The sequence below is a fragment of the Myodes glareolus genome, chromosome 3 (assembly GCF_982192425.1).
Source record: "Myodes glareolus chromosome 3, mMyoGla1.1, whole genome shotgun sequence".
Lineage (NCBI taxonomy): Eukaryota > Metazoa > Chordata > Mammalia > Rodentia > Cricetidae > Myodes > Myodes glareolus.
Genome location: NC_142028.1, coordinates 31,498,065 through 31,522,928, shown reverse-complemented (window position 1 = coordinate 31,522,928; position 24,864 = coordinate 31,498,065). Strand labels below are relative to the sequence as shown.

The 24,864-nt window shown below is 50.5% G+C and overlaps 1 protein-coding gene across 5 annotated transcripts in view; it reads right to left on the bottom strand.

Annotated features, from left to right (window-relative positions):
* Nucleotides 1–20,113: 20,113 nt before the first annotated feature.
* Nucleotides 20,114–24,864, bottom strand: part of Erc1 (ELKS/RAB6-interacting/CAST family member 1) — a 361,368-nt gene continuing 356,617 nt past the window's right edge. For all 5 annotated transcript variants that reach the window (XM_087904324.1, XM_087904325.1, XM_087904322.1 and 2 more), the window contains one exon: nt 20,114–24,847. In XM_087904324.1, coding sequence (XP_087760450.1) covers nt 24,710–24,847 — 138 coding nt within the window. In that variant the 3' untranslated portion in view covers nt 20,114–24,709. The remainder of the gene's footprint in view (nt 24,848–24,864) is intronic.

Genomic DNA, 24,864 nt, shown 5'->3' with positions numbered 1-24,864 from the left:
TTCCAAAAGACAATTGCACAAAAGAGAGGAATGGGGACATAGCATGGTAAGACTCGGCCAAAGCATGGCTGAAACCCAGCGGGGAAAACGCTAATGATCTCACTCCATGTCTGGCATCTAGGACTCCTGGTAAATTATCTCAGTTCCAAAAGAATGAGGTAACTCCGCCCCTCCAGCTTTGTTGCCTGCAACACACACTTCTCTCTTGGACAAGTTCCACTCCTTGCATCCAATTCTCCTTGGCAGGCATTCCATGGCTGTGGTATCTCCAACATCATGGGGATTTCATCATAACCCAGGCTCCATGTTCACAGCTTCATATGATGGCCTGTCAGGACCTCTTTGCAGGAATTCAGTCCTGTCAGCCATTGTCTGAAACTGTGGAATAACAATCTATGACCCTCCCACCCCCAATCTTGCATTTTTTATGTCTATAAAACCAGTGTCTGGTAGAAAACTTCCTTCGTAGTTGCTGCCTAAGAGCAGAAAACCCCTTAGGATCTGTCCTGTCACATGCTGGGCCTTTGGTGGGCAGCGTTTTGCCTTCAGGTCACGTTTCCTACTGTCCCAGTGCAGAGCAGAGCCCACTCTTAATCATGCCAACCCCTTTAATAAGTGTGCCTTTTCAGCACGAGTCCTGGCCACAACCTTAAAATTCCTAGTGCTCTTTTTCTCTCCAAACTGCATGTTTTTATTTTATTTCTTTCTTTCTGCCCTGCTATTGCTCTTTTCCACTACAGACCTACATAAGAATAATGGATAGCAGCCATGCCCCAGTCTCAATGGTATTCTGTCTCAAAATTTCCTCTGCCAAAGATATTGGTCTAGTGTTTGTTAATTCAGCTGGATACAAGTTCTCAGGACAAGGGCAGAATGCAACCAGACTCTTGATCAAAATCTAATCTGAATGGTCTCTAGCCCAGTTCCTGATAGAGTCCTTGGTCTCCTCTGCAACTCCCCGAGCTAAGCCTCCACTGTCCCCGTTTTCTTTAGTCTTTTGATCATCCAAAATCTGTTCAGAATATCACCCTGAGCTCTGCGTATAGCATTCAAGAGCTTTCCTAGCCTAAAACTGCACATCCTTCCACATCCCTCACATAAACCTATTCCAAAGCCCGTGCACCACATGGTCAGGTTTAGCAGAGCAACAGCCACACTCCTGGTACTAATTTATGTCTTGGTTTCTCTTTGTTGCTGAGATTATGTCCTCTGACAAAAATAACTTAAGTGAAAAAGGATTTATTTTGGGCTGAAGTTTATCATGTTGGAGAAGGCCCAGCAGCAGGAACATGAGACTGGACCACCACATGGCATCATCAGTCCAAAGCAGAGAGAGAACAGGAAGTGGAACTGGGTTATAAAACATCAAACCCCACCCACCAATGACATACTTCCTCCTGGAAGGCTTCATCTCCTTTACAACTTTCTCAAGCAGGACTACTGTCGAGGGACCAAGTTGTTCAAACACATGAGTATATAGTGGATATTTCATGTTTCACTATCTAAGAAAATTCCTCTAGCATGCATGTTTATCTGGCTCTGTCTGTTTTGGGGAGGGGAAAAATTCAAACTCTGATGCTGGAGGCATGAAGGATTTTTTGATAAAAGCAGAGGGGGCTTGGTTAGTGGTAGGTTTGAGCATGTGTCATAGACAGTGAGCTTACCTGGTGAAAACTGCTTTTTCATTTCTGCATATTTTAAGAACCATCCAAAGAGAGTGTCCTGTTCATCTTGCTCAAGGATTGTGTGATCACCTCTCCCCAAGAGACTGGTCCTCCCAGGGAGCACCCTGTGAATTGCTGAATTGGACAGCTAGAGGCAGCTCACATGGGAATCTACCTTCCTGCCTTTGTGATCACAGACAAGTAACTCATCTCTCTATGCTTTGGCTGCCTCATCTGAAAGGTAGTGGTGATCAGACACCTGCCGCGGGGAATGAGAGGTTTATGTCTGACAGTGCTAGCAAGAGGCACACTGTCTCTTTCAGGCAGTGTACTCAGTGCATTTAGACAGTTCCACTGTTAGTAGGCCTCACCTGACTTCCTATTTGCCCAGTCTAACACCGTTTTTTGTTCTCGGATGCCTGGATTTTACATGTATTTATTTATTTACTAATTCATCTATCTATCTACTTATCATCTATTTATTTATAGTATGTGTGGGAGAGTGTGTGTGTGTACATGTGTGCTACATGTAAGTGTGGAGTTCACAGGGCAATTGTGGGAATTGGTCTGCTCCTTCTACTACAGTGGATCTTGAAGATCAGGATCAACTCAGGTCATCAGACTTGGTGGCAAGTACCATTACTGAGTCATAGAGAGAAGATGGGGAGTGGACATGACCCTGTAAGCCACTGCCCCAGCACTGGGCAGACAAGGTACTATCTGGAATGGGCACTGGCAAGTACGCTCTCTCCCCACCTCTACCTCCTCTGCCCCTCAATCCCTACCTTTGGGTAGACTGGGGATTATATCTCATACAGCCCAGGCTGGTCTTAAACTGTGTACCCGAGGATGGTTTTGAACTCCTGATCCTCCCGTCTATGCCTCTGGAGTGTGTGGGCATGATGGCTCATCTTGGATGTCAACTCGAATGGAGCTGGAATCAAGAGAAGCCACTGGGCACACGTGAGGGAGTTTCTTGATCAGGTTATCTGAAGTGGGAAGACCCACCCTGAATGTGTGGCACCTTCTGGGGGCAGCCGGATAAAAGGAGCCCAAGGTTTGCTTTTGGCCTCCTTGTTTTCATGTTTTGCTGGTGAGTTCATCTACTCTGCCACTGGGGCTGCAGCTCCTGCATTAGTCCATTCCTTTGCTGGTACTGGAACCCAGCTAATTCATTCTACCAACGCGAACCGAAGACCAGTGTCCCTCCAGGAGTCTGTCAGGCCTAGAGACCAGACTAGGACTGCTAAGGCACCCAACTGGACTCATGGAACAAACAGCTATGGGGTCTCAGCTCTTCAGTATGAAGGCAGTCATTGCTGGATTATGCACACCACATTGAGTAAGCCAATCTAACAAATCCTCTTTTAATAGTCATTCTATCGATTCTTTTCCTCTAGAGAACCCTGTTAAAATATCTGTGTCCCTCCCCCTTTTTTTTCTATCTCCAATGATGAATTCCACTCCGAGGGACACTAGCAGGAAACGGAAGTGGATGTCTGCCCCTACGGGGTTACAGTCAAGTGCAGCCGGACTAGAAACAAAACTGGTACCAGATGTTCCTGTTGATGCTCAGGCACCAGAGTGCCAGCCAGGGTCTCTTGTCCCTTCCTGAGCAGCTGGTTCACCTAAGCAGGTCATTTTTCTTCTCTGTGCTTTCTGAAGAGCACAGGCTATCAGACCTCAGACTAAACAAGGGAGATAGAGCAAGACCGAGGTCTGAGTTGAAAGCCATGACTTTGAGACAGATGCGTTCAGTTTTGAATGTCAGTAGGGTCATTTCAGCACTGGCAACAAGAAAGAGGCAGTAGGAACGGGGTGCCAGTGCCTGAAGGCTGGAGATGTTGGCTGCCTAGGGTCAGGAAGAGAGCAGTGCAGATAATGCCCTTGACGTTGTCAACTATGTTGGCTAGCCAGGTGTGGTGATACACACCTGTAATCCCAGCTGCTTGGGAGGCTGAGGAGACTCACTTGAACCCAAAAGCTCACAATCAGCTTGGGCAATACAACAAGAGCCTCTAGGCTGGAGAAAACAAGCGAATTAATGAAAATGGCCCAGAGACCCAGCAGCCAGCTGCCATGGTCATTGCCCCAGATTGCCCCCTTCCTGGGAGCCCTTGCTCAAGGTCCACCCACTGGCCATAAGAAATGGAGCTAAAGATGGAACTTAGCAAAGAGACAGAAATGCAGCCAGTAATTTGCCTTCCCTTTCAAGTTTCAAATATGCACCCAGTGCCTTTGATTCTAGGAGAACCGAGAGAGACAAATAGCACTGGGTTTTTAGGCTTAGAGGGTAGAGAGGAGGGCAGTAGAGGAGCAACCAGCCTGGAGCCGCTAACCTCACCCTCAGCAAATGCTGCCCTTCTCTTTCATGCCCAGACTGTACCCGCCCCCCCCCCCCCAGCCCTCTTCGCTTTTTTCATAGCCTGGTGACATCCTAGCCCCTTTCTGTTTCCTTCTTGGTGGCTACCAGAGTGATTTAAGCAAGATTTTCTGGAGGCAAAAATATGAGCTCCTTAGGAGGCTGCCACAGGGGTCTCCCGGTAGTATCCAGACAGGCCTCAAACACCTAGACTCGAATCATCCCCCTGCCTCAGCTTCCCAAGTGCTGGGAGCAACACTCCCAAGTGTTAGTCGGTGTGCTTTCCTTGTAATTCTGTGGTGACATGAAGGGCGTGGAGTGGTACTGTCCCCCAAGAACACCCCAGGACCTCATCGTGTAATTATGACCTCATTTTCTAGGGGAAAACCGGGGGTCTGAGGAGTTTAGTGGTCTCACTTCCCAGCACCCAGGTAGAGCGATTCCAGACGTACTGGCTGCATTAGGGAAACCCTTGTCTGAACTTGCCAAGACTGGAGGCAGCCCTCCACGCTCCTTTCCCTACAGTTCCGCAGGATAAGAAACTCTCAGGCTCTAATGCTGTAGTTTTGAGATGCGAAGCACTGGCTGGAAAACTAGAGAACCACGTGAGACCGAGGGCTCTCCATATGGGCTCCATTCAAGTTCAAAGCAGCTAGGAAAGCCAGTTTCCATCCTAAGGCTGGAGGCCTTTACTCCCAGGCCTGCCTTGATAATGATTTCATTTCCATGCCGCTTGGGACCCCAGGAACAAAGCTCCTGAGGCCGTGATGGGCCAAACCCTAGAAAAATGGCCTCTGAGAGCTGAGAGTGCGGCTGGTGGTGGGAGGAGAGGGGCTGCCAAGCTTTGTTAGTCTCGGTCACCCTTTTCCACCTCCGCTATAGAGAAGCTACCGAAGACCCCCCCCCAACAAATCCCAGGACAGGGAGCGCCCTCTAGTGGCCCAATGGACCCACTCGTTGATGGCGCTGGAGTCTGTTCAGAAAAGGAAGAGGCAACTGTTGGAAGTCAAGTTGGACAAAAGTGAGGCTGGCTTACTTTTAGATGGTAAAGAAGGAGGCAGGGACTTGACCACAGATCAGGAGGTCTGCGTTCGTTTGAATGAGAATGGCCCCCATAGGTTTATACATTTGAATATTGGTCCCCAGTTGGTGGGACTGTTTGGGAAGGATTAGGAGGTGTGACCTTGTTGGAGTGGGTATAGTGATGGGGGTGGGTTTTTGAGGTTTCAAAAACCTATGGCTGCCTCAGGCTTTCTCTCTCTCTGCCTCCTGCCTGTGGATTGGATGTGAGCTCTCAGCTGCTGCTCCAGTACCACGCCTGCCTGCTGCCATGCTCCCCACCACGATGGTCACGGACTCTAACCCACTGAAACCGGAAGCCACAGATAAACTCTTTCTACTGTAAGTTGCCTTGCTCATGGTGTCTGGCCACAGCAACTGAAAAGTAACTAAGATAAGGTGCTTGCATGCTCGCACAGTGGAGCTCTTCATCACGGCCAAGGAGGAAGATACGCTGGTCCACTAACTGACCACAGATTAACACACTGTGGCATAGGTGTACACTGGTAGATGGATCAGCCACGGAAAGACGGGGCTTCTGGCACGAGTGCACAGTGGGTGCCCCGGAGATGCCAGCATGTGATTCCAGCTATGTGATTTGCTAGAATAAAGGAAGAAACATGGCGACTGCCAAGGGCTGGGAGGGAGTTTCCTAAGCGCAATCTCCAATGAGAATGATTAGAAAGCTCTGGAGATGAATAAATGCATCATGGGATGAATATATCCAAGGCCACTTAACACTTAACACTGTTAAAATGGACAGCTGCTAATGTATCGGAAATGTGTGAGGAAAATTAAAACTCACCATGAAAAATAAATCTAAATACGGGACCAGGGGAATAGCTTACCCAATAAAATTACCAAATGCCACAAGAGCGTGAGGACCTGCATTCAGATCCTGAACAAACACATAAGAAACCCAGGCATGATGGCCTCTGTCTGTAGTCCCAGCACTGGAGAAACAGCCGGGGCAGGAGGACCACTGGAACTCACTAGCCAGTTAGTTTTGTGGAACTGGTGACCTCCAAATTCAATGATAGACCCTGTCTTAAAAAATAAGGTGGAATGGTGGCTCCAGTTTCCGGGGAACCTAATGCTGCCTTCTGGCCCCTGTGAGCACCAGGCCCTCACGTAGCGTACAGACATACATGCAGGCAAAGCATCCACATACATAAAATAAAAGTGAATAAACCTTAAAAAGAAAAGATGGAGAGCCATTGACCTTCGCCCTACACATGCACACACATGTGTGCACACAGCCCCAACATGTACACATACCTATACCACACACACACACACACACACACACACGTTAAAAAAATTAAAAATCCAATTATACACTGGGGAAAAGTTATGAGAAGACAATTTACTGGAGACAATGTATGAATGGCAAATGACTCCATGGAAGCACACTCAGGGAGAATCACAGCCGAAAGAACATAGCTTAGAACTCAGACCGCACAGGGCACCGGACAGAGGAGCACAGATTAAGGAGGAATGGAACCCCTTCCTGCAAGGGTGTGGAGAAGGTGGGTGTCTTTCACATTGGAGAATGTAGGATGGCTGAGCCACACTGGATTCAAGCCAGGAAAGTTTGTGTGAATTGCTTTTTTCAGTACTGGGGATGGAACTCAGGATCGTACACAGGCTAAGCGAGAACTCGGTCCTCGAGCCACATGCCCAGTCCCAAGCAGTTTCCTAGAAAACAAAAGGAAGAACTGAACATATATTTACCACATGATCATTTAATTGCACACCTGGGCATTTGTCCCAGAGAAACGAAAACTTAGACCACATACAAATCTAAAGTGGAAAATCCCATTTGTAATAGTCCAACACAAGAGTCCAGCTTCTCCCTGTAAGCAAACGGTGAAGGAAGCTGTGGTATGCCTCCACCACACTCTGATGTTCATCAGACAGAGTGAACTTCAAACATGCAGCCATTTCCGTGGCTCCTAAAGGCAGTGTGAGGAGAAAAGCCAGTCTCAAGGCCCACCAGGTGGAGGATCCGGGGGCCCCCTTGACTCCATTCTGACGCGCTGTGAATCTGCAAGCTCTTTACCAACAAAGGCTACACAAAGCCCCCTGCAACTTGGCAGAGATGGACAGCGGGGGGTGGGGGGCGAGGCTGGAGCGCAGGTGCTCTAGGACATTTGTCGACCCAGGTCTGAGGCTGTAGGCTCACAGCTGTAGAACACTCTCCTTGTGACCTGGGCTCTCAATTGCCCTGCCTCACCAATTAGCAACCCAGGCCAGATGTGAGCATCGTGACCCTCTGGTACCTTTCTTTAGGAGTTGATGTGTGTTATATATGACAGTTAAGTGCTCCAAGAGGAGGTTTGCATTGCAGCCCCAGGAGTCTTACTTCAACTGTCAGCACAGTGACTCCTGAGTTTGTCACACACACGCTGTCCAGAACATCTGTCTTTTCCAACACAGCCCTACCCCAACCCTAAGCCTACCCTGAACCTGCCTGTATGGTCCGAACCCTATGCCTACCCCGAACTTGCCTGTATGATCCTAATCCTAAACCTACCCTGAACCTACCTGTATGGTCCTAACCCTATGCCTACCCCGAACTTGCCTGTATGATCCTAATCCTAAGCCTACCCTGAACCTGCCTGTATGGTCCGAACCCTATGCCTACCCCGAACTTGCCTGTATGATCCTAACCCTAACCCTACCCTGAACCTGCCTGTATGATCCTAACCCTAACCCTACCCTGAACCTGCCTGTATGGCAGGTGATGGTTAGTGAAGGCAGACACTCAAGGCTGCCTCCCTAGGACTGCCCCTCTCACTGGAACAGTTTCTGCCGCACTTAGAGCATCTAGACACAGACCCAGGACATCTCCACGATCTGATCCTGTCCCAAAGCGCTATCCACGGTTCACACACAAAACCTTAGGTCTCCAGCTAGGCTGTCACTTGGTGGTAGAACACATGGGGGGCCCTGGATTCACCCCAGCACCTCAAACAAGATGCAATGATAAAGCCCGCCTAGGGCCCCAGGCAGCACACAGGTGCCCTGCATGCCTGCTGGCCCTACACTGATAGTAAGTTTATGCTAGTTTTACCTCCCTAACCAGAGGGCAATTCCTTAGCTTCTGCCTGAACTCTCAGTAGCCCCTAGCCTGGCTTCCAATTCATTTTAAAGCAGTCACTAACACGGCAAGCCAGGGTCCTCTCCTGTGTCTGGACGCTAGCCTTCGGCCCATGTTCAGCTCTTCGGACGGCACTGTGGAGTTCCATGGAAAAGTTTTCCATGCACAGGTCCCGTTTACCCGGGCCTTCCGTTGCTGGGCAGATGCCCTACTGCTGAGCCACACCCCAGCCCCAAAAGTGTAAATATTCCTGAGGTTTTATTTGCAGATGCTGCCTAGGCCTAATAGCTGGGTGGAGGGAGCATGTTTCAAGTTATTTCCGGGTTGTTTGTTTTTGCTCAGAGGCCATTTCGGAGGTGAGAAGTGACATTGAGCATACACCAGCATGTCACTCACGGAACTGCTGCACCTCTGCACGGGGTGATGACCCCAGAGCAGGGACTGAGAGAGACTCTCCATCCAGCCCCCAGAGACCGTATCCGAGCTTTGAAGTCCTGAGCTGCACAGTCCTTCTCTCCACACCAGATGACGTCAGCTCTGAAACCGTGAGCTGCTGCTTCCCATAGCAGGTCCCACCGAGATCGCCACTTCCTGCTGGGGTAGAGGTGATGTCCCTTTGCTGTCTGTCATCTCTGGTAAGATGGATGTCAGCTTGCTGAAGCTTAGGCAACAGGGGATGGCATCCAGCTCTGCCTGTCATCTCTCCACAACCAGCCACCTCTTCAGCTGATCTAAGGGATACTGTTGTTCACTATTGTCAGGGAGGCTGGGGGTGGGGGTGGGGAAACGACCGCAGAAGCACGTGCTGGCTGTCCCTGTTGGCCACACCCAGACCAGCTCTAAACCTCCTCACTGGTCCATTCACTGGTTATGTGACCTTGAGTACGTGTTGTGTCCACACACAGTGTGGGTCCCGGGAGCCTGGCTAGGGGTAGTGAGGGCGTGAAGAAAGGACAGACACACAGACACATGTTACAGAAAATCTGGGATCCGGTGGGCTGTGCTTACCGTGATGGAGAAACCCAGAAGCTCACCATGTTTGCTATGTACAGTGGAACAGGAGGTGGGGTTATTGCACGCGGCTTGTTAAGGAGCCTTGTGGTATACGACTGAATAAGGAGGCAGGTCTAACTAATCTTGGCAGGAACCATCTTTGTAGGGAAGCAGTCCGCAGCACATAAGCATCCTGAGGGAGAAACTACAGCAGAGATTTTCTGCTCACCCTGATAACATTTGCACTAGGACCAGAGGAAAGCTGCACCAGGCCCCCCGCCCCACCCGCGGAAGGCTGTGCCAAGCCCCTGAGCCTCACCCGCAGAAGGCCGCACCAAGTCCTTGAGCCCCACTTGCGGAAGGCTGCACCCCCGCCCCCCAAACCCACCAGCGGAAGGCTGCACCATGCCCTCGAGCCTCCCCCAGGGAAGGTTGAGCCACGTCTTCGAGCCTCACAGGTGGAAGGCTGTGAGCCTCACCCACGGAAGGCTTTGCCAATCGCATGGGTCTGAGACACTAGGGTCCTAGACATGGACATGCCACGTCGAATAACACGCGCTCACTCGGGACTTTGCACACTCCCTACAGGTGCACTGTTGGATGTTTCTAGGCCCCTCTAAGTCTCAGAGGAAGATACGGGACATGATTTTTACTGAAAACCTTTCCTACTCTTAACAATCTACAATGAACTTTCTAGCACGTAGGGTCTGTTCTTAGCCAGAACTGGTTGCATAATGAGCAGGAGACATGCGCAGTCCCTGGGATCCTTCCGCTATGAAGGCAATGAAGCAAGCAGCTCTGTTCCCACTCACCGCAAGCCACCTCTCTTGCTCCTGTTCTGCACCAAGGACCCCACATCCTGTGCTGCTCCCGTGGGGGAACAGGAGCATGGGCACACTTTTCAGAGATTTGCCGAGATGCAAAGGTGCTGAAATGGTGTCCCATCAGCCTGGGCCAATGGGCCGTGGAGGGTGGTGGCTTCTGGGCACCCTGCAGGAAGGATGAGGATGTTTGTTGCATACATCTGATGTATGTTCCAGAAATACAGGGCCATGGCTGAGCAGAGGACATAAGCAGGCCGGGGGCAGAGCCGGTCCAGCCAGGTTTGGTGCAGAACCATGTTTAAAACAAACAAACAAACAAACAAACAAACAACAACAACAACAACAAAAACTTATTCCAGAAACACATACATAATAAATGACGTTTCTTCAATTTCTTCATGACCACACAGTGTGGTGGGCTAAACACAGCCAGTGTTGTAGAACCACCTTCTAAGCTGCATCCCAGACTTGTATTCTTCCAGATACTCGACACCCAGAGATCTTCCTGCCTCTGCCCCCCAAGTGCTGAGATGACAGGTATGTGCCAGGACAGCGACACTGAACACCTAGCCTCTCTTTCTCTCTTATCCACGCCTGACGTGCCTGGGAGTTTGCTCTTCTGTACGTCACTCAGAAGGGGTGATATAGTATTCGTCTCTTTGTGTCTGTCCCTTTCACTGAACATAACGGCCTCAGGGTTCATCAGGGTTATAGTCGGTATAATTTCTTTTTTTTAATCATTTTTTTTATGGTGGAGGAAGTACTACGGTACAGGTTTGTCACATGCATCTCCTGGCCCTTGTGAATGATGGTACTGTGAATAGGGTAGGCAAAAATCTCTGAGATTTGCCTTCAATCTTTTTTGGAGGGGCATACATAGGTGGGACCGCTGATGCACAGCGTGACCCCAGGCCTGATTTGTTTTTGAGGTACACTAACAAGCTGCACCCAGAGAAAAAGCAGGGACTCTCAGAGGCAGGAGTGAGGTGCCATCTACCCGACACTGTAGGGCAGGTGACTCTCGTAGGTGGCCTTCCTGCCCTGAGCCTCGCATTCCTTCTGTAACACATCTTCATCGACCGCCTAGGATCCTCCAACTGGGTCTTTAGGCTGACGGGCCAGTGACTAAACAGAACTGAAGTATGCTTTATTCTCTGTCAGTGTTTAGAGCAGACACGGAGCCCCAGAAACTTTCAAAGGACTGGCTTTCTATCCGGTTCCCCATGAGCCTGATGGCAGTGCTGTCCTTCCCCGCAAACCTCCCAGCGGAAGGAAACACGGACTGCTGAAGGAGACTGTTCTCAGGGCTGCAGAGGGAGTCATATTCATAACACCCTTCTAGTTCTCAGTTTTAAAGCCCTAAGAGGCCACCGTGGGAGAATACAAAACACGCAAGGTGTGCTTAGCATAAGGCAGCAAAGGCTTGTCCCAGGTGGTTGCCTGTAGAAGGAGACATATGTAACTTTGCAGGGTGGGTAGGTTCTGGGCGCTGGGCTGACTATGTGGGCGGGTATGGGAGGGGCACAGTGTGGGCTGCAGGTCCAAGGCTTATTATAGTAACTAGAGCTTCCTTCAGTCCGCAATGACTGATGCAAACCTGGGAATAAACATATCTTTAAACAAGCCGGTGAGGGATGCAGGAGAATATAAATAGTGGGGCTCGTTCAGGAAACTCCTCCACGAGCTCGGCCCAGCTGCAAACAGCTGGGGCTTATGTCCCAGACATCCAGGAGAAATTCCTTTGTGGCCCTTCTGGGAGTAGATTTGACCTTGAAATCCTCCCTGGCCCACAACCCAGCAGGGAGAAGTCGGGCCTACAAGCCAGCACTGTTTTCTGGCTCTGATCACTGTGGATGGGGAAAGAGAAGAAACATTTTTGTGATGCTTTTTTTTTTTTTTTTTGCAAAGGCAAAAATTAGAGAAAAATAAAACGAGGCAGTTGCTCGCAAGGACTCAGCAGGCATGAGATGGGACACTGTCTCAAAGAGCCCTTGGCAGGCAGGTGCAGGGGTTGGGGGTGGGGGGGAGGCAGGCTGCAGGCTCCTCTGTCTCCTGGGTACTTCGGCTTGCCACCTGTGCACAGGTGACTGGTTGTTGTCACTATGAGTCTTCTCTTCCCGCTGCTACTCCAAGGAAGTGGAATTCACAGCCACGGATTTAAGAGAAACCCTGGCTGGAGAGGCAAAAACACCGGGGCTATTTATTCACCTACAGACACATGTATCTGGGAAGTGATTCTGAAATGTCAGGAGGGATCCTTAGGACCACTGGAACCACAGACACACTCATGGCTCAGGCTCCAGGCAGCGGCAGCCGGTCCCAGGAGAGTTAGATTAGAATTCAGTGCTTCAGTGCTCCCTCATCAGCCGGGCTGTGCTCCCTCATCAGCCGGGCTGGCAGTGTTTCTGGGTATGCGGAAAGGGCCAGCCAGTCCCCAAAGCACTAACTAGCCAGAAAGAGCAGCACAGATAGACCCAGGAGCCGAGCCTGTCGCTCGTCCTCATTGTTACCCATCTATCTTTTAAAAAAAAAATCTAAAAATTTATATTTATTGACATATGTGTCTGTGTGTACATGTGCATACACATATCAGTGTCCACGGAGGCCAGAAGAGGACATTAGATGCTCTGGAGTCACAAGTGACTGGGAGCCACCTGGTGTGGGTGCTGAGAACTGAACCCCTCTGCAAGAGCCGCAAGTACTCAACCACTGAGCCACCTCGCCAGCTCCCTGTCGCTGTCTTGAGGCTTCACATTGTCTCGTTCAGATCCCAGGGTTACTCAGTGGGGAAAATCCTGTGAATAGAATGGGGGCCGGGGCAATAGTATTTCAGCAAAGTGCCTGATGTACAAGCATGAGGTCCTAGTTCCATCCCCAGCACCCACATAAAAAACTGGGTATGGTATGCGCTGGGGATCCCAGTGCTGGGGAGGCACAGGCAGCTGTCTCAGGTCAATCAAAAAACCCAAAAAGAGACGCAACCTCAAAAGCCACACATTCATGTATGCTTCATACAAATACACACACACATACACACAGACACATACATACACTCTCACACATACATACACATAGACACACACACACTGACACAAATACATACATGTAAACACACATATACATACATATACACACATAGACATATACACACACAGGTACAATACACACACATAAACACGGATACGGATGTAGACAGAAGTTTCTGTCTTGTCTGGTTCTACAGCTGTTCAGTTCCAAAGAAATACACAGAGGCTTAATAAAACTGTTTGGCCTATTAGTTCAGGCTTATTATTAACTAATTCTTATGACTTAAATTCATCCATAATTCTTGTCTGTGTTTAGTCACAAGGCTTGGTACCTTTTCTCAGTACAGAATTCTCATCTAGCTTTCTCTGCGTCTAGCTTGTGACTGACTCTCTGCCTTTCCTTTTCCCAGAATTCTCTTAGTCTGGTTGCCCCACCTATACTATACTTCCTGCCTGTCTACTGGCCAGTCAGCGTTTTAGTAAACTAATATAAGTGACAAATCTTTACAGTGTACAAGAACTTTATCCCACAATGCGCGCGCGCATACACATACACACACACACACACAGAAACACACACACACACACACACAGACATAGACACACACATAAACAGACACACAAATATACATATATACACACACACACATATTTTTTCTTGTTTTTCTGAGACAGAGTTTCTCTGTGTCCTGATTGTTCTAGAACTCAATCTGTAGACCAGACTGTCCTCAAACTCTGATATCTTCCTGCCTCTGCCTCCCAAGTTTAATCCCTTCCTGGGATTAAAGGCATGCACCACCTGCTATGGAACAATCTTTGTACACTGTAAATATGTATTACTCTCATTGGTTAGTGAAGAGCTGATTGGCCTATAGCTGGGTGGGAAGAGATTGGGAGGGAGAGCCAGACTAGGAGGACACTGGGAAGAAGATAGGCAGAGTCTGAGGAATCTCCAGTCAGATGCAGAGGAAGCAGGATGTGTAGAAAATAAGGAAACAAGCCATGGGTCATGTGGTAGAACTTAGATAAGAAATATGAGTTAATTTAAGTTGTAAGAGTTAGTTAGTAACAAGCCTAAGCTATTGATCGAGCATTTATAACTAATATTAAGTCTCTGTGTGGTTATTTGGAACTGGCCAGTGGGACAGAACACTGCCTACACCACCACTGCCTGGCTCACTTTTTTTTTTTAAGAGTGGACCAGAATGGCCCCTATTCCAGGTGCACAGGGAAAACGGTGAGGGAGGGACCTGCTCAGGCAAGGGTGGGAGACGTGAAGCATCTGCAAATTCAGTGACACAAAATCAAAGGGACCTGGTGGGGCAGAGATGTCTTTATGAGTTCCGCGTATTGAAGAGCAGAGCATATATTAGGACTAGGAGCTGGGCTAAGTGAAACCTGGGCCTGGGGAGGGCCATTAGGGGGAGGGCAGTGATGGAGCAGATTCAGGCTGGAGGGAAGTATGACCATTGGCCCTATACAAGCTCCTGTGATTATCCCCACCCTGACCCAAACTGCACAACCACTGCAGGCTTATGTCTTCCGCTTACTTTCCATAGGAGAAGGGGGACTCATTTGCACCCTGGCATCTTGTGCAGTGCTGAGCACGGTTCCTGCACCCATGGAAGAGGCAGCTTGCCTTTGGAGATGGCTAGAGAGGAACAGGACTCCTCAGAGTTGAGGGGTCCAGGCAGCAGGCTCTCTGGCTGTCTCTCCTGATCGTTAAGCAATCGTTCCATGGGCGATTTGGGCCTGTTCTGGGTCTCTCGGGAGTAGGTCTCCCCTACCTTGCTGTGAGGCCTTTAGGCCTGATAGAGGCTCTGGGAAACTAGAAAAAGACATCGAGGCCCTCCGGGCTCCAGCTGGTCTGCCCTCGGTTGACTCTGCGGCTTGCTCCCATCCTGCCTTTTCCTCCCACGATTCCTTCTGCGTTAGCTCAGTGTAGCGTTACCCTGAGGAGCACGTCCAAGTTGGCAAGAGTCACGCATTAGGCCGTTGGCCTTCTCACAAAGTTTATGATTTAAATCTTGTGCTCTTAACACCTTCTTTGCAAGCCTCGGAGGGAAACAAAAATGTCGACGCTGTTTACTCATTTCCTTTTTAACGCGGAGACCCTCACTTGGCTGACTCCACTGAGTATGTGTCGGCACAGCTGCACACATACGCCGTGTGCACACATGTGCGAGGAAGGCAGGGCTGCACACGTTCGCTGTGCGCACACATGCTCGGGAGAACACTGGTTACGTTATGATTCCTGGCAAGTTCCCAGTACATCCGATAAGCCCATGAGGACTGTTACCTGCACCGGTTTCCAGGATGTTGCTCCCTTCCCCCAAGGCAGGTTCAGCTTCTTAGAAACCCCTGTGGGAATTCCTGGGGGGTGGCTGAGAGGACCAGGGTATTGGAGCAGGGGAGGAGAGGAGGCCCCAGATGGTGGGAGCCTCACCCAGGACCCTGAGCAGCAGGGTCAGAGCCCAGCTGTCTCCCTCCAAGCTGCTTCTCAGGACAGACAGGCTCCACCTGTGGCTTATCACTACCACAGCCTTAATGGCAGCCCCACAGCCTGGAGGTGGGAGTGTGTATGTGGGGGTGGGGGCGCAGGATTTCCCACCTGACATCAGGAAGCTGGAGCTAAAGCTGGGCCGACTGTGGGAAAGAACATGTCGGGATCAGAAGCTAGTGGGAAGGAAGCAAGTTCTTTTTAATGGAGTGGTAAGCTCAGGCCTGTGCATAGGCTTGCAGAGGACCCAGGAGAAAGGATGCTCCTTGCTTACAGGGGTTTGTGCCCAGTGAGGATATAGGAGAAGAAAAGCAAGCTACAGGTCCTGGAAGAAGAGGGTGGAGATCAAGGTCCCACTCACTCTGAGGCTGACCTCACTCTGGTGTCCTCTGAACATTTAAGTCTGAGTAGGGAGCTTAGAAACATCCCCAGAAGGATGTCGGCATGCTGAGGCCTGGACTCCCTGATGGGATGGCCTGGCCAAAGAATCCCATCTTGGGTTCCAGGCTCCCTGTGTCTCATTTGTCACAGTGACTAAGAGCCAGGGCAGGCAGTGCTCCTATTCAGGAGCCCATCCTCACAAAGGGAGGGGGCAAAGCGGGGCAATGGGGCCCAGATGCTGAGGAAAGACAGTATGATTGTTGGCATCTGACTCCCTTGGAGGAGGAACTGGGGCCCACACCCAGGGAATTGCAGGAAGGCAGGCCACAGTGCCCAGGAGGGAGGATGGTGTGACCCCTGCCACTCTCTGGGAAACATTGTGCTCTAGGCCTTAGCCTTCTCATCTCAGCTTTAGCTGATTTCTCTGCTAGCGGGTTTTCATATGGAAGAGATGGGTCTCGAAGCGGATCTGCTCAGAGAGTGGCACTCTTCCGTAAGGGCGAAGCGTGGTATCTGCTTGCCCATGGGTTTCCAAAGTGAGTTAGGCTCTGAAGTGAGTTTAGTATAACAAATGGCCGTCAGGCAACAAGCCCGCCTCCCCATTGCCTTGTGCTCCATGCTTTCTTGTCCATGTTGTGGGAATGGACCACACAGGTCGCACACACTGGACAAATGCTCTCCCTCTGAGTCATAGCCTAGACTGTGTATCCTCTCGTTTGCATGTTGTAAACATGTGAAGTGTGTGCGGGGGGGGGGGGGGCGGTGCACTATGTCTTTTGTAAAACATACACGCTGGATGTCAAGGGTGATGTCTCCAAGGCCACATAGTCAGCAGCAAAGCTCAGCTGGGTATCTTCTACACCGTAGCTCCTCATGCACCTGCCGGCATGGTCAAGGTTTCCGTTGGTTCTTTGTCAGCTTAGTAGGACCAGTATTCTGTCTCCATCTGTCTGCCTCGCTTAGGGGCAGCTCCACCTAGCAGGCATGGCCTTGTGTGGTGTGGGAGAATTGTCTGTATCTGTCAATCATATTTTAATAAAACGCTGATTGGCCAGGCAGGCAGTATAGGCAGGAAAGCCAGACAGGAAGTAGGGGTGGAGCAATGAGAACAGGAGAATTCTGGGAAGCAGGGAGGTTCCTCAGCCACTCCTGCGCAGACCACCGAAGAGGCAACATGTAAGCTGTCACATGAGCCCGTGTAGCTAACATAGATCAGAATAATGGGTTAAGATAAGTCATAAGAACTAATAAGTAGCCTGACCTAATGGGCCAATCAGTTTATAACCTTATGGAGTCTTGTGTGTGATTTTCTTTGTTGCTTGCCAGCTGTTGGGGTACTTGGAGGGATGGAAACCCCAACAAGCTGGCCCCCTCATGTTACACTTGTGGGAAAGTCAGCATGCGGTTGTAGAAATAGCTTGGGGAGAACAAAATCACACAGTGGGCCTGGCCCATGACTGTGGGTGTCCAACGCAAGTGTGGATGTTCTGTGCCACCTGTGTCTTAGTCCACTTTCTGATGCTGGATCACACTATCTGAGAGTGCAAGCCATAAGAATGAGATTGATTTGGCTGGAAGTCTGAGCACATAGGGCTGACATCATCTTGTACCTGGTAGAGTACATGCTAACACAACAGAAGACACCATATTGGTGACGGGGTAGTGTGCCAGCTGGGATGCCTCTCTTATGACCTCATTGAACTCTAATTGCCTTCCAAAAGCCTTACCTCTAATACTATCAACATAAATTTGGAAGTTTCAAAGACATGAACTTTTGGGACAAATAAACACACCATGGCACCCCATAAACCAGTGTGTGCTGTGTGGAAATTGTTTACTCCTAAGATGACGCAGGAAAGGGGTGATGCATGTATCAGGAACATTGATCATTCCTTCCTGGGAAAGTTTAGCCTGAAGATGGCTAGGACGGTAAGTGATTATTTGCCTGATTCTCAGGAACCCAATGATGTCCAAAGCCTAGCAACACAAGACTGTGTGACTCATATCCAACCTGATAGTGAGCAGGCCAGACACATCATTTCTATGCCTGCTGAACCAACCCCTAGCCAACATACAGCCCTGATGCCGCCATCCTTCTGAGGCTAGCAGGAGTCTGTCTGATGTCACCACACCATGGTCCGACGACAAGACCATGGGCTCTGTGAGGAGCCAGAAAAGCCTGGAAAGCCATTGACAAAGGAGTGATCCAGGCCTCCCACTAGCTGACCGTGTAGCTCTGGGCTACTTAGCTTGCATTCTAGCTTCTCTAGCAGAAAAGGTAGAGATGAATCCATAGCAGGCAGCGGACCCGTGCTGATGGACACTGCTCAGTGCGGGGCCTCTGTTCTGCTTTAGCAACTTCTCCCTTCCAGACCCTGCAGGGGGGAGGTGTTCCTGTCTTAAGAGTTTGTGTGGACAACTAGTAACAGGTGAGGTGTTGCTCTCCCCAGCTGGCCACCCATTCAGGACAGCAGAGGTCTTTCTCATACAGGCACACCTCATCATCTGAGCCACACTGTAGCTATCATGTCTGGGTCTTGTTCTTCAACCAAGCCGTGCTGGCTGCACTAAGGTTCTTGTCTCGTCTGTGCCTCATCTATGAAATGGGTAGTGGGTTCTCGCTAGGGACTGCTGTGGGGATGGGGTACAACAGGCCATCACCAGAACCTAGCAGCCAGTCAGCCAACAGCCTGAGAGTGCTGGTCTGTGTTCCCAGGTGACTCCAACAGTGGTCACGGCGGTGAACTGAGGAATGCGTACACTAGAAGCCATTTTTGAATGGGATGCGTGATCCTGGGGAAGAGGCTCATGTGTGTTGACCGGGAAAGCACAGTAGAGACATGTGGTCTCTGAGGCTCATCAGGGAGATCTCATAGCCTTCAGAAGAGGGAGCACCGATACCCAGCTCCACACACCCACTGGCGGGCCAATCTCTTTGCAGCTACATCCTGCTCCTCACCCCTCTCCAACACACAGCTGTTTTTAAAGCAGCTCACAGGTGTGCAGAAGAATCCTGTGCTTTCGAGGAGCTTTCATGAAGGAAGACATAATTATGCTTTCTCCTCATGTCTGTTTTCATTATTCCCATTTTAAAAAAAGTTGCTGTGGACCCGCATGGTTTCTGTGCACCACATGCAAGCTTGGGACCCTCTGCAGCTAGGTTCTGGTCGACAATGGAGTAAACAAGTCAGCTTACAAAAAAATGAATGGGGAACTCTGGAAACTGCTGACTAGTGTGCTCTGCTTGTGCCTGTGGCTTTGTGCTGTGCAGCACAGGGGCCATTCTGCTAGTCACACCTGTTCCCACTTCTCATGATGTGACCAGGCACAGCACCGTTCCCCAGTCTGGAGAAGAGGGCCAGGTACTCCTTTGCCTGGCTGTCTGTCTAAACAGCTGCTCTGTCAGGAAAAGGACCTGAAAATGCTTGATTCCCTCAGCCAAGTGCCATAATTTGCACAGACGGGAGAGGGAGCAGACAGGTCTCACTATGTGGCCCAGGCTGGTCTCCAGTTCCTTTCTCCCCTCCCAGACTCCTGAGTACTGGGGATATGGGCACGAGGCAGTGTGCCAAGCACAGCATGGTTTTCTTCTCCCTTCCTAAGACAGACACAGATATGAAGTTAACCAGAATGTGAGCTCGCTAAAATGCCCCAGAACACTTCTTATGGGCACAAGGTCTCAAGCTGAGCCAGAGGGGACAATGACGTCCACAATTATGCATCGGTCTCCTGACTCTTTTACTCTTGGTGGTCGCGATGCGGTTACAGATGCAGCCACATCTAAGGTGGCCGTCAGAACACACCCCTGAAGTGGGAATCCCAGTGCTGGCCACACCTGTTCCTCTGCCATCTTGGTGTAAACTATTCTAGTCCTCCTGGGTAATGGACACTTTCATAATGTAGTCAGAGCTAATGTGGACGATCTGACTGGGAATAGGGTGAAAGGGAAAAGGGGGTTGGAAATGGACGTTGGAAGATAATCAGAGTGGGCGTGCGAATCTAAGGGTGCAGTCCTGCTGCGGCCAGCCCTGTGTTAGTAGGCCCGTCTGCCGTGGAGCTCCTCGAACCTGGAGTGCACAGATTCTAGTCTGCCACTGGAGACGGCGTCCTAGGACTACTGGTCCTTGCTTTTCCAGACTGAATCCAGTCTCATCACAGGGGTGTGGCCAGGCTGGCAGAGACTAAAGAAGGCTGCAGCACACAGTTTTTAAATAAGTTTATAATTTCCTGATGGATTTAGTTCGTGAATAAAAAAGAAAAAAAATCAAACAGAGTGTTTACAATAATTACCAAGGCAAAATTGAACAGAACACAACGTCTTTGTGATGTCATCATCAGGCGGCAGTTCGACGCTCGTAACTGCACGCATGTGCACAGTTGAAGACAGCAGCTGCAGCTGCTTCACACAAGCCACCAGGCTGCCACCACCGCTACCAACAGGGACTCAAGCTACAGGAAGCCAGTGCCCAGTGTTCTGGGCTCCCCTCTAAAGTGCAACATGCCTCTTCTGAAGGAAGGGTGCAGAATAAAGCCAAATTCCCCATCCGGGGACAGCCTGCTATGCAAGACAGGTTTCTGGTCTGCACTGGGCAGCCGGCCCAAGGGCTGGCATGTGCCTCAGGCGGGCCCAGATGCTTTCAAGGATGGATTTAATACTGGTGTGGCAGGGAAGAGGGGCTGGGCTGGTGTGCTCACTGTGGCAGAGGGTGGATCTCCTTGCCTCAGCCTGGCTCACTTCCTTTCTTGACTCTGGCATCTCTGGAGCCAAGGGGGTTTGAGTCTAAAAAGCTTCAAAGAGAAGAATTGAGGATCTGAAGCCAGAGAGAGCCAGGCTCTGAGGGCCATCCATGGCACTGGCCTGCAGGCTCTGGAGACTAGGCTGCCCTGTGGGATGGTCACGATGAAATAGCACCAAGTGGGCAGGAAAAGGTCCTGTGGCCTGGCAAGCAGGCCCAAGCCCAGGTTACCACACAGCACTAGGCACACAAGGCTTGATCCAATGTGAGGGGAGGGCGACCCTTAGGTCACCCTCAACAACGCTGAGAACTCTACCCAGAGGTCCTGAGGATGTACAGAAAACCCTGACGTGACTGAGAGTCTTGGAGCCCCAGATTTTGATTTCTCCACTGAGTGGGTGTCTCTTGTTCCCAGGTAGTCACATACCTCAAGTGTGGTCAGTGTGTTTCCCAGGGGCTGGCCTGGCTACCACCTCGCCAACCTGGAGTGGGAGGAGCTAGGCTGCCCATAGCTTGAATTCCTTCGTTAACATGATTATTTATGGGTTTGCATTTTTAAAAACACAGCTCCTTAATTTTTCAGTTCTATAACTACTTTTTAATATTTTAATATTCTCAACAATGGACACAATGTAACTGCCCCAGTTCTCTGAATCACACAGACAATATCAACAAGCAGAGAAACAAAAGAGGTGGCGGGATGGGACCGATAACCCGCTCCCCAAATCAACCCCTAAAACCACTTCTCCCTCAAAAGAGGCAGGAGGAGAAGTACCTACAATAGGGTCACAGCACTTGCCAAACACAGTGGGAAGAATCAGGAGACACTTGGTTACAATTTTGACACTAAAAGTTTGGAAAGTTTCTGTTTGGAAAGAGTACAGACAGCCATTTTGTTCAGAAGGATCCCCAGGTCACGTGTGCTTTCTTCTTCCCTGGACACCCTCTTGGTTCACAGGAGGGAACATGCCTTGGAACAGTCCAAAGCTCCGAGACTGGCAGTGACGGCAGGTGCCCAGCAGGCCTGTGGTGCAGCCTCATCCTTCTTGCTTCCTTGCCTGGGCCCTGGACTCTGCAGGAGGAGGGGAGGCCGGGGAGGCAGGCTTGAGAGTCACCGGCACTGCTGACACGGGGTCTGCTGGGACTCAGGCAGGCCTGTGGGTGTCACATTCTACGTAGCAACATATCCTTGCTTTGGCCCTTCTTCAAAGACCTGGAGGGAGGCCAGTGGGCCTGTGCTTCAGTCACACAGGAGGGTGCGACGCCAAACCAATCCCAGTGTCAACAGTGTAGGGGCAGGACGGTAGCACGTGAGAACCATCTGCGTCGACGTCATCTCTCCCGAGGGAGAAAGTAAGCCAACATATTCTTCCCAGGAAGCCAAACAGATGGATGGGACGTGGCCAGTCACAGTTTGACCTGCAACACCATCGGTAGTTGCAGCCCAGTCTGCTTTCCTAGAACATTTAGGCATTTAGTAAATTCTGGCTAAGGCCCACAGGTGAGGAAGAAGTATGCTCAGGCCTTGGGAAAATGCATGAGAAAAAAGGCTGACAGGAACTGGAGGATGCCTGCCACGTTTCCGGTTGCTGAAGCCCACTCAGACGTCTCCATCCTTAATGGTCTTAACGACTTAAAGTCGTTGCTAATCCCATTGAGATGTGCCACCAGTCAGTCACTCACTGAAGACCTGGGATGTGGGGCTCATATGCTGCTGCTTTAAGTAGGAGCCCAAGCTGGGTTCCAGCCCTCATTTCTTACCGCGTCTTCATGACGACCTTCATTTGGGGTAGAGGTGTTAGGTACAAAGGGTATGAGGCTTGACAATGGATGGAGGTGATGGGGACGGTCCTAGCCAGCCTGCAGTGAGCTCTAAAGGCCAGATGTCTTGAGGACCCTAAGTGCATGCACAGTCACGGGATGACATGTCCTAGTGCGATGGCAGCTAGGCATTTAGTAAATTCTGGCTAAGTGAATGATGTAAAGTCAGCAAGATCTGAATGCCAGGTAACCTATTAGCCTCGCCTACCACAAAGGCCATGTTTATGGTTCAACTGTAGCTCCACAGTCTCCAGAACCATTTGAATCATGGGATTACTGCCTGAGGAGGAGACCCCTTTGCTAGGCAGAGATCAGATAATGTCTGTCCTATAAATTTGCCTTCCCGTAGCCTCTCTGGAGGGACCTATGGAGAAAAGTTGTAAAATAGAGAAGGAAGTAGATAAAGAGTGGCAGACAAAGACCAAGTGGGTATAGTAAGGAGTCTGTCTGGGGTGGTCCCCCACAGTGGCCAGTGTCAGCGCCAGGCTGTGCCTGTGGACCCAGACTCTGTTTTCTGGATTCCACCATAGCCTGTGAAGCTATTACTAGGTGGTGGTTCCAGTTGTTATGGGCATAAAATCTGATTCTAACTTTCCTATCCTGAAATACGTTGTCTTCTATGGGATTTACGGATGGGGCAATTACAAAGAACTGCGAGAACTGAGCAGCAGTATCATCATTCTGGCTCCTGGCAGAATCCACTCAGACCTCGGCATCTCCCACAAATGAACACTGTATGGCAGGGAAGAAGGAGAACAGGGAAGTGACTGAATATGGCAGTAGCAGCAGCTGCGTGAGGTCCTGGGTAGAGGGCTGCGAGGGACTTACAGGCAGCATTAAATACTTTTGAGAGTGTAGCTGGGCAGAGAGGAGGAAGGTGGTGGGGCATCTTCAGGTGTCTGCTTCAGAGCGTGCAGGGCTGGATGTCTGTGCTGCGCTGTCTAGTTCTCAGAGCCTGATTATCTTACTGCAGCTGTCCTCTGCATCTGGCTTCAGCATGGTGCTGCTGCATCCATGGGGTGTGCATGCATGGGTGAAGCAGTCAGCTGACATGAATGGTCAGTACAGCCCCCTACACAGAACACCTCTCAGGGTGACAGCAATGATTCTCTACTGCCACACGGGACCTCGCAGGCAAAGAGGGGCTCAGCCAGCCAAGCCCACTGAGGACTCTACAGTGGGAAACAAGGACTGTTGGTCAGGAAGCTGGAGGGAGAAGCTATGCTTTCACTGCCACAGCTCAACTGAGCATGTCTCAGTGGTCCCCACACTACTCCCGAACAGAGGCTTTTCCAAAGGTGGGTGCCTCACACGCTGTGTGCACACAGCAGACATTTCATAACACTTTCTGAATGAATGAATGAATAAATGAATGGAGGGAGGGAGGGAGGGAGGAATGTTAATGAGATAACAGTTGTGTCAAAAGAAGTTTCTAGGGCATGAGGCTATGACCCTGAGGATGCACCTTAAGAGTAGAGCTGAGAAGGTGGGTAGGGATCACACACTCTAGCAACCCCTGTTCTAAGTAGCTTAGGGCAAGGTGGAGGGCAGACAGCACTGCAGGCAATGTTGAGGAGGAATCAGCATGGCCCTAGGAGACATCGTCTCTGGAGGAACAAAGCTGCAAGCAGTGACAACAGGGCCCTTCATGTTAAAGCCTCTTCTCATCAGGTCACATTGACCTGACAGTCAAGTGTGGGAAGGTCTTAACAAGAGCGAGTGGGTGACCACTGTGGACATCATCCTCCCGTCAGCTGAGAGCAGCGCACGTGAGACAGGCAATAGGCCAGGGTTCAAGTGAGGCCTGCCTCTATCGGATGGTCATGACAGCAAGGCTGGTAAACATGAGGGCAGCACATGGGGAGCACTCTTCTCTGTCCCGGCCACTGCTCCCCCCTTCTCCACCCTCTGAGCAGAAAGCTCTCATCCCAAGGCTTCAGCACCGAGCTCTCAAAGCACAGAACTCTGAGTGGACTCCAGATGAGGCAAATGGGCTTCTGGTTTCCTGTTCCTGGAGGCCAGCCTCCCCAGCTCCCTCCTGCTGATGACAGGGCAGTTCTTCACGGAGACCAAGGAGACCTGCGCAGAGACAGCATTCCGAGTAGAAGGCAGAGTGCGATGAGATACAAACGGCTGGACTCGTACATCCAGCTGGCAGGGTCTGGTGTGGAGGTGGCTCAGACACCTCAAGTCCCTCACATTCTCCTTTCTGGCTCCTTGGTCACCCTCCTTGGGGCACGTCAGGAGGACTCTTCCAGGGCACTGACAACTTGCTCCAGGATGTCAGGGCAGTGATCGGCTATCTGCTGGAGAATGGTGTTGGCGAACTCCTGCAGTTCTGCATTGTCCCCTTCAACTTTCTCCAGCTCACTCTGAAGCTGAAAGAGAAGGGAGA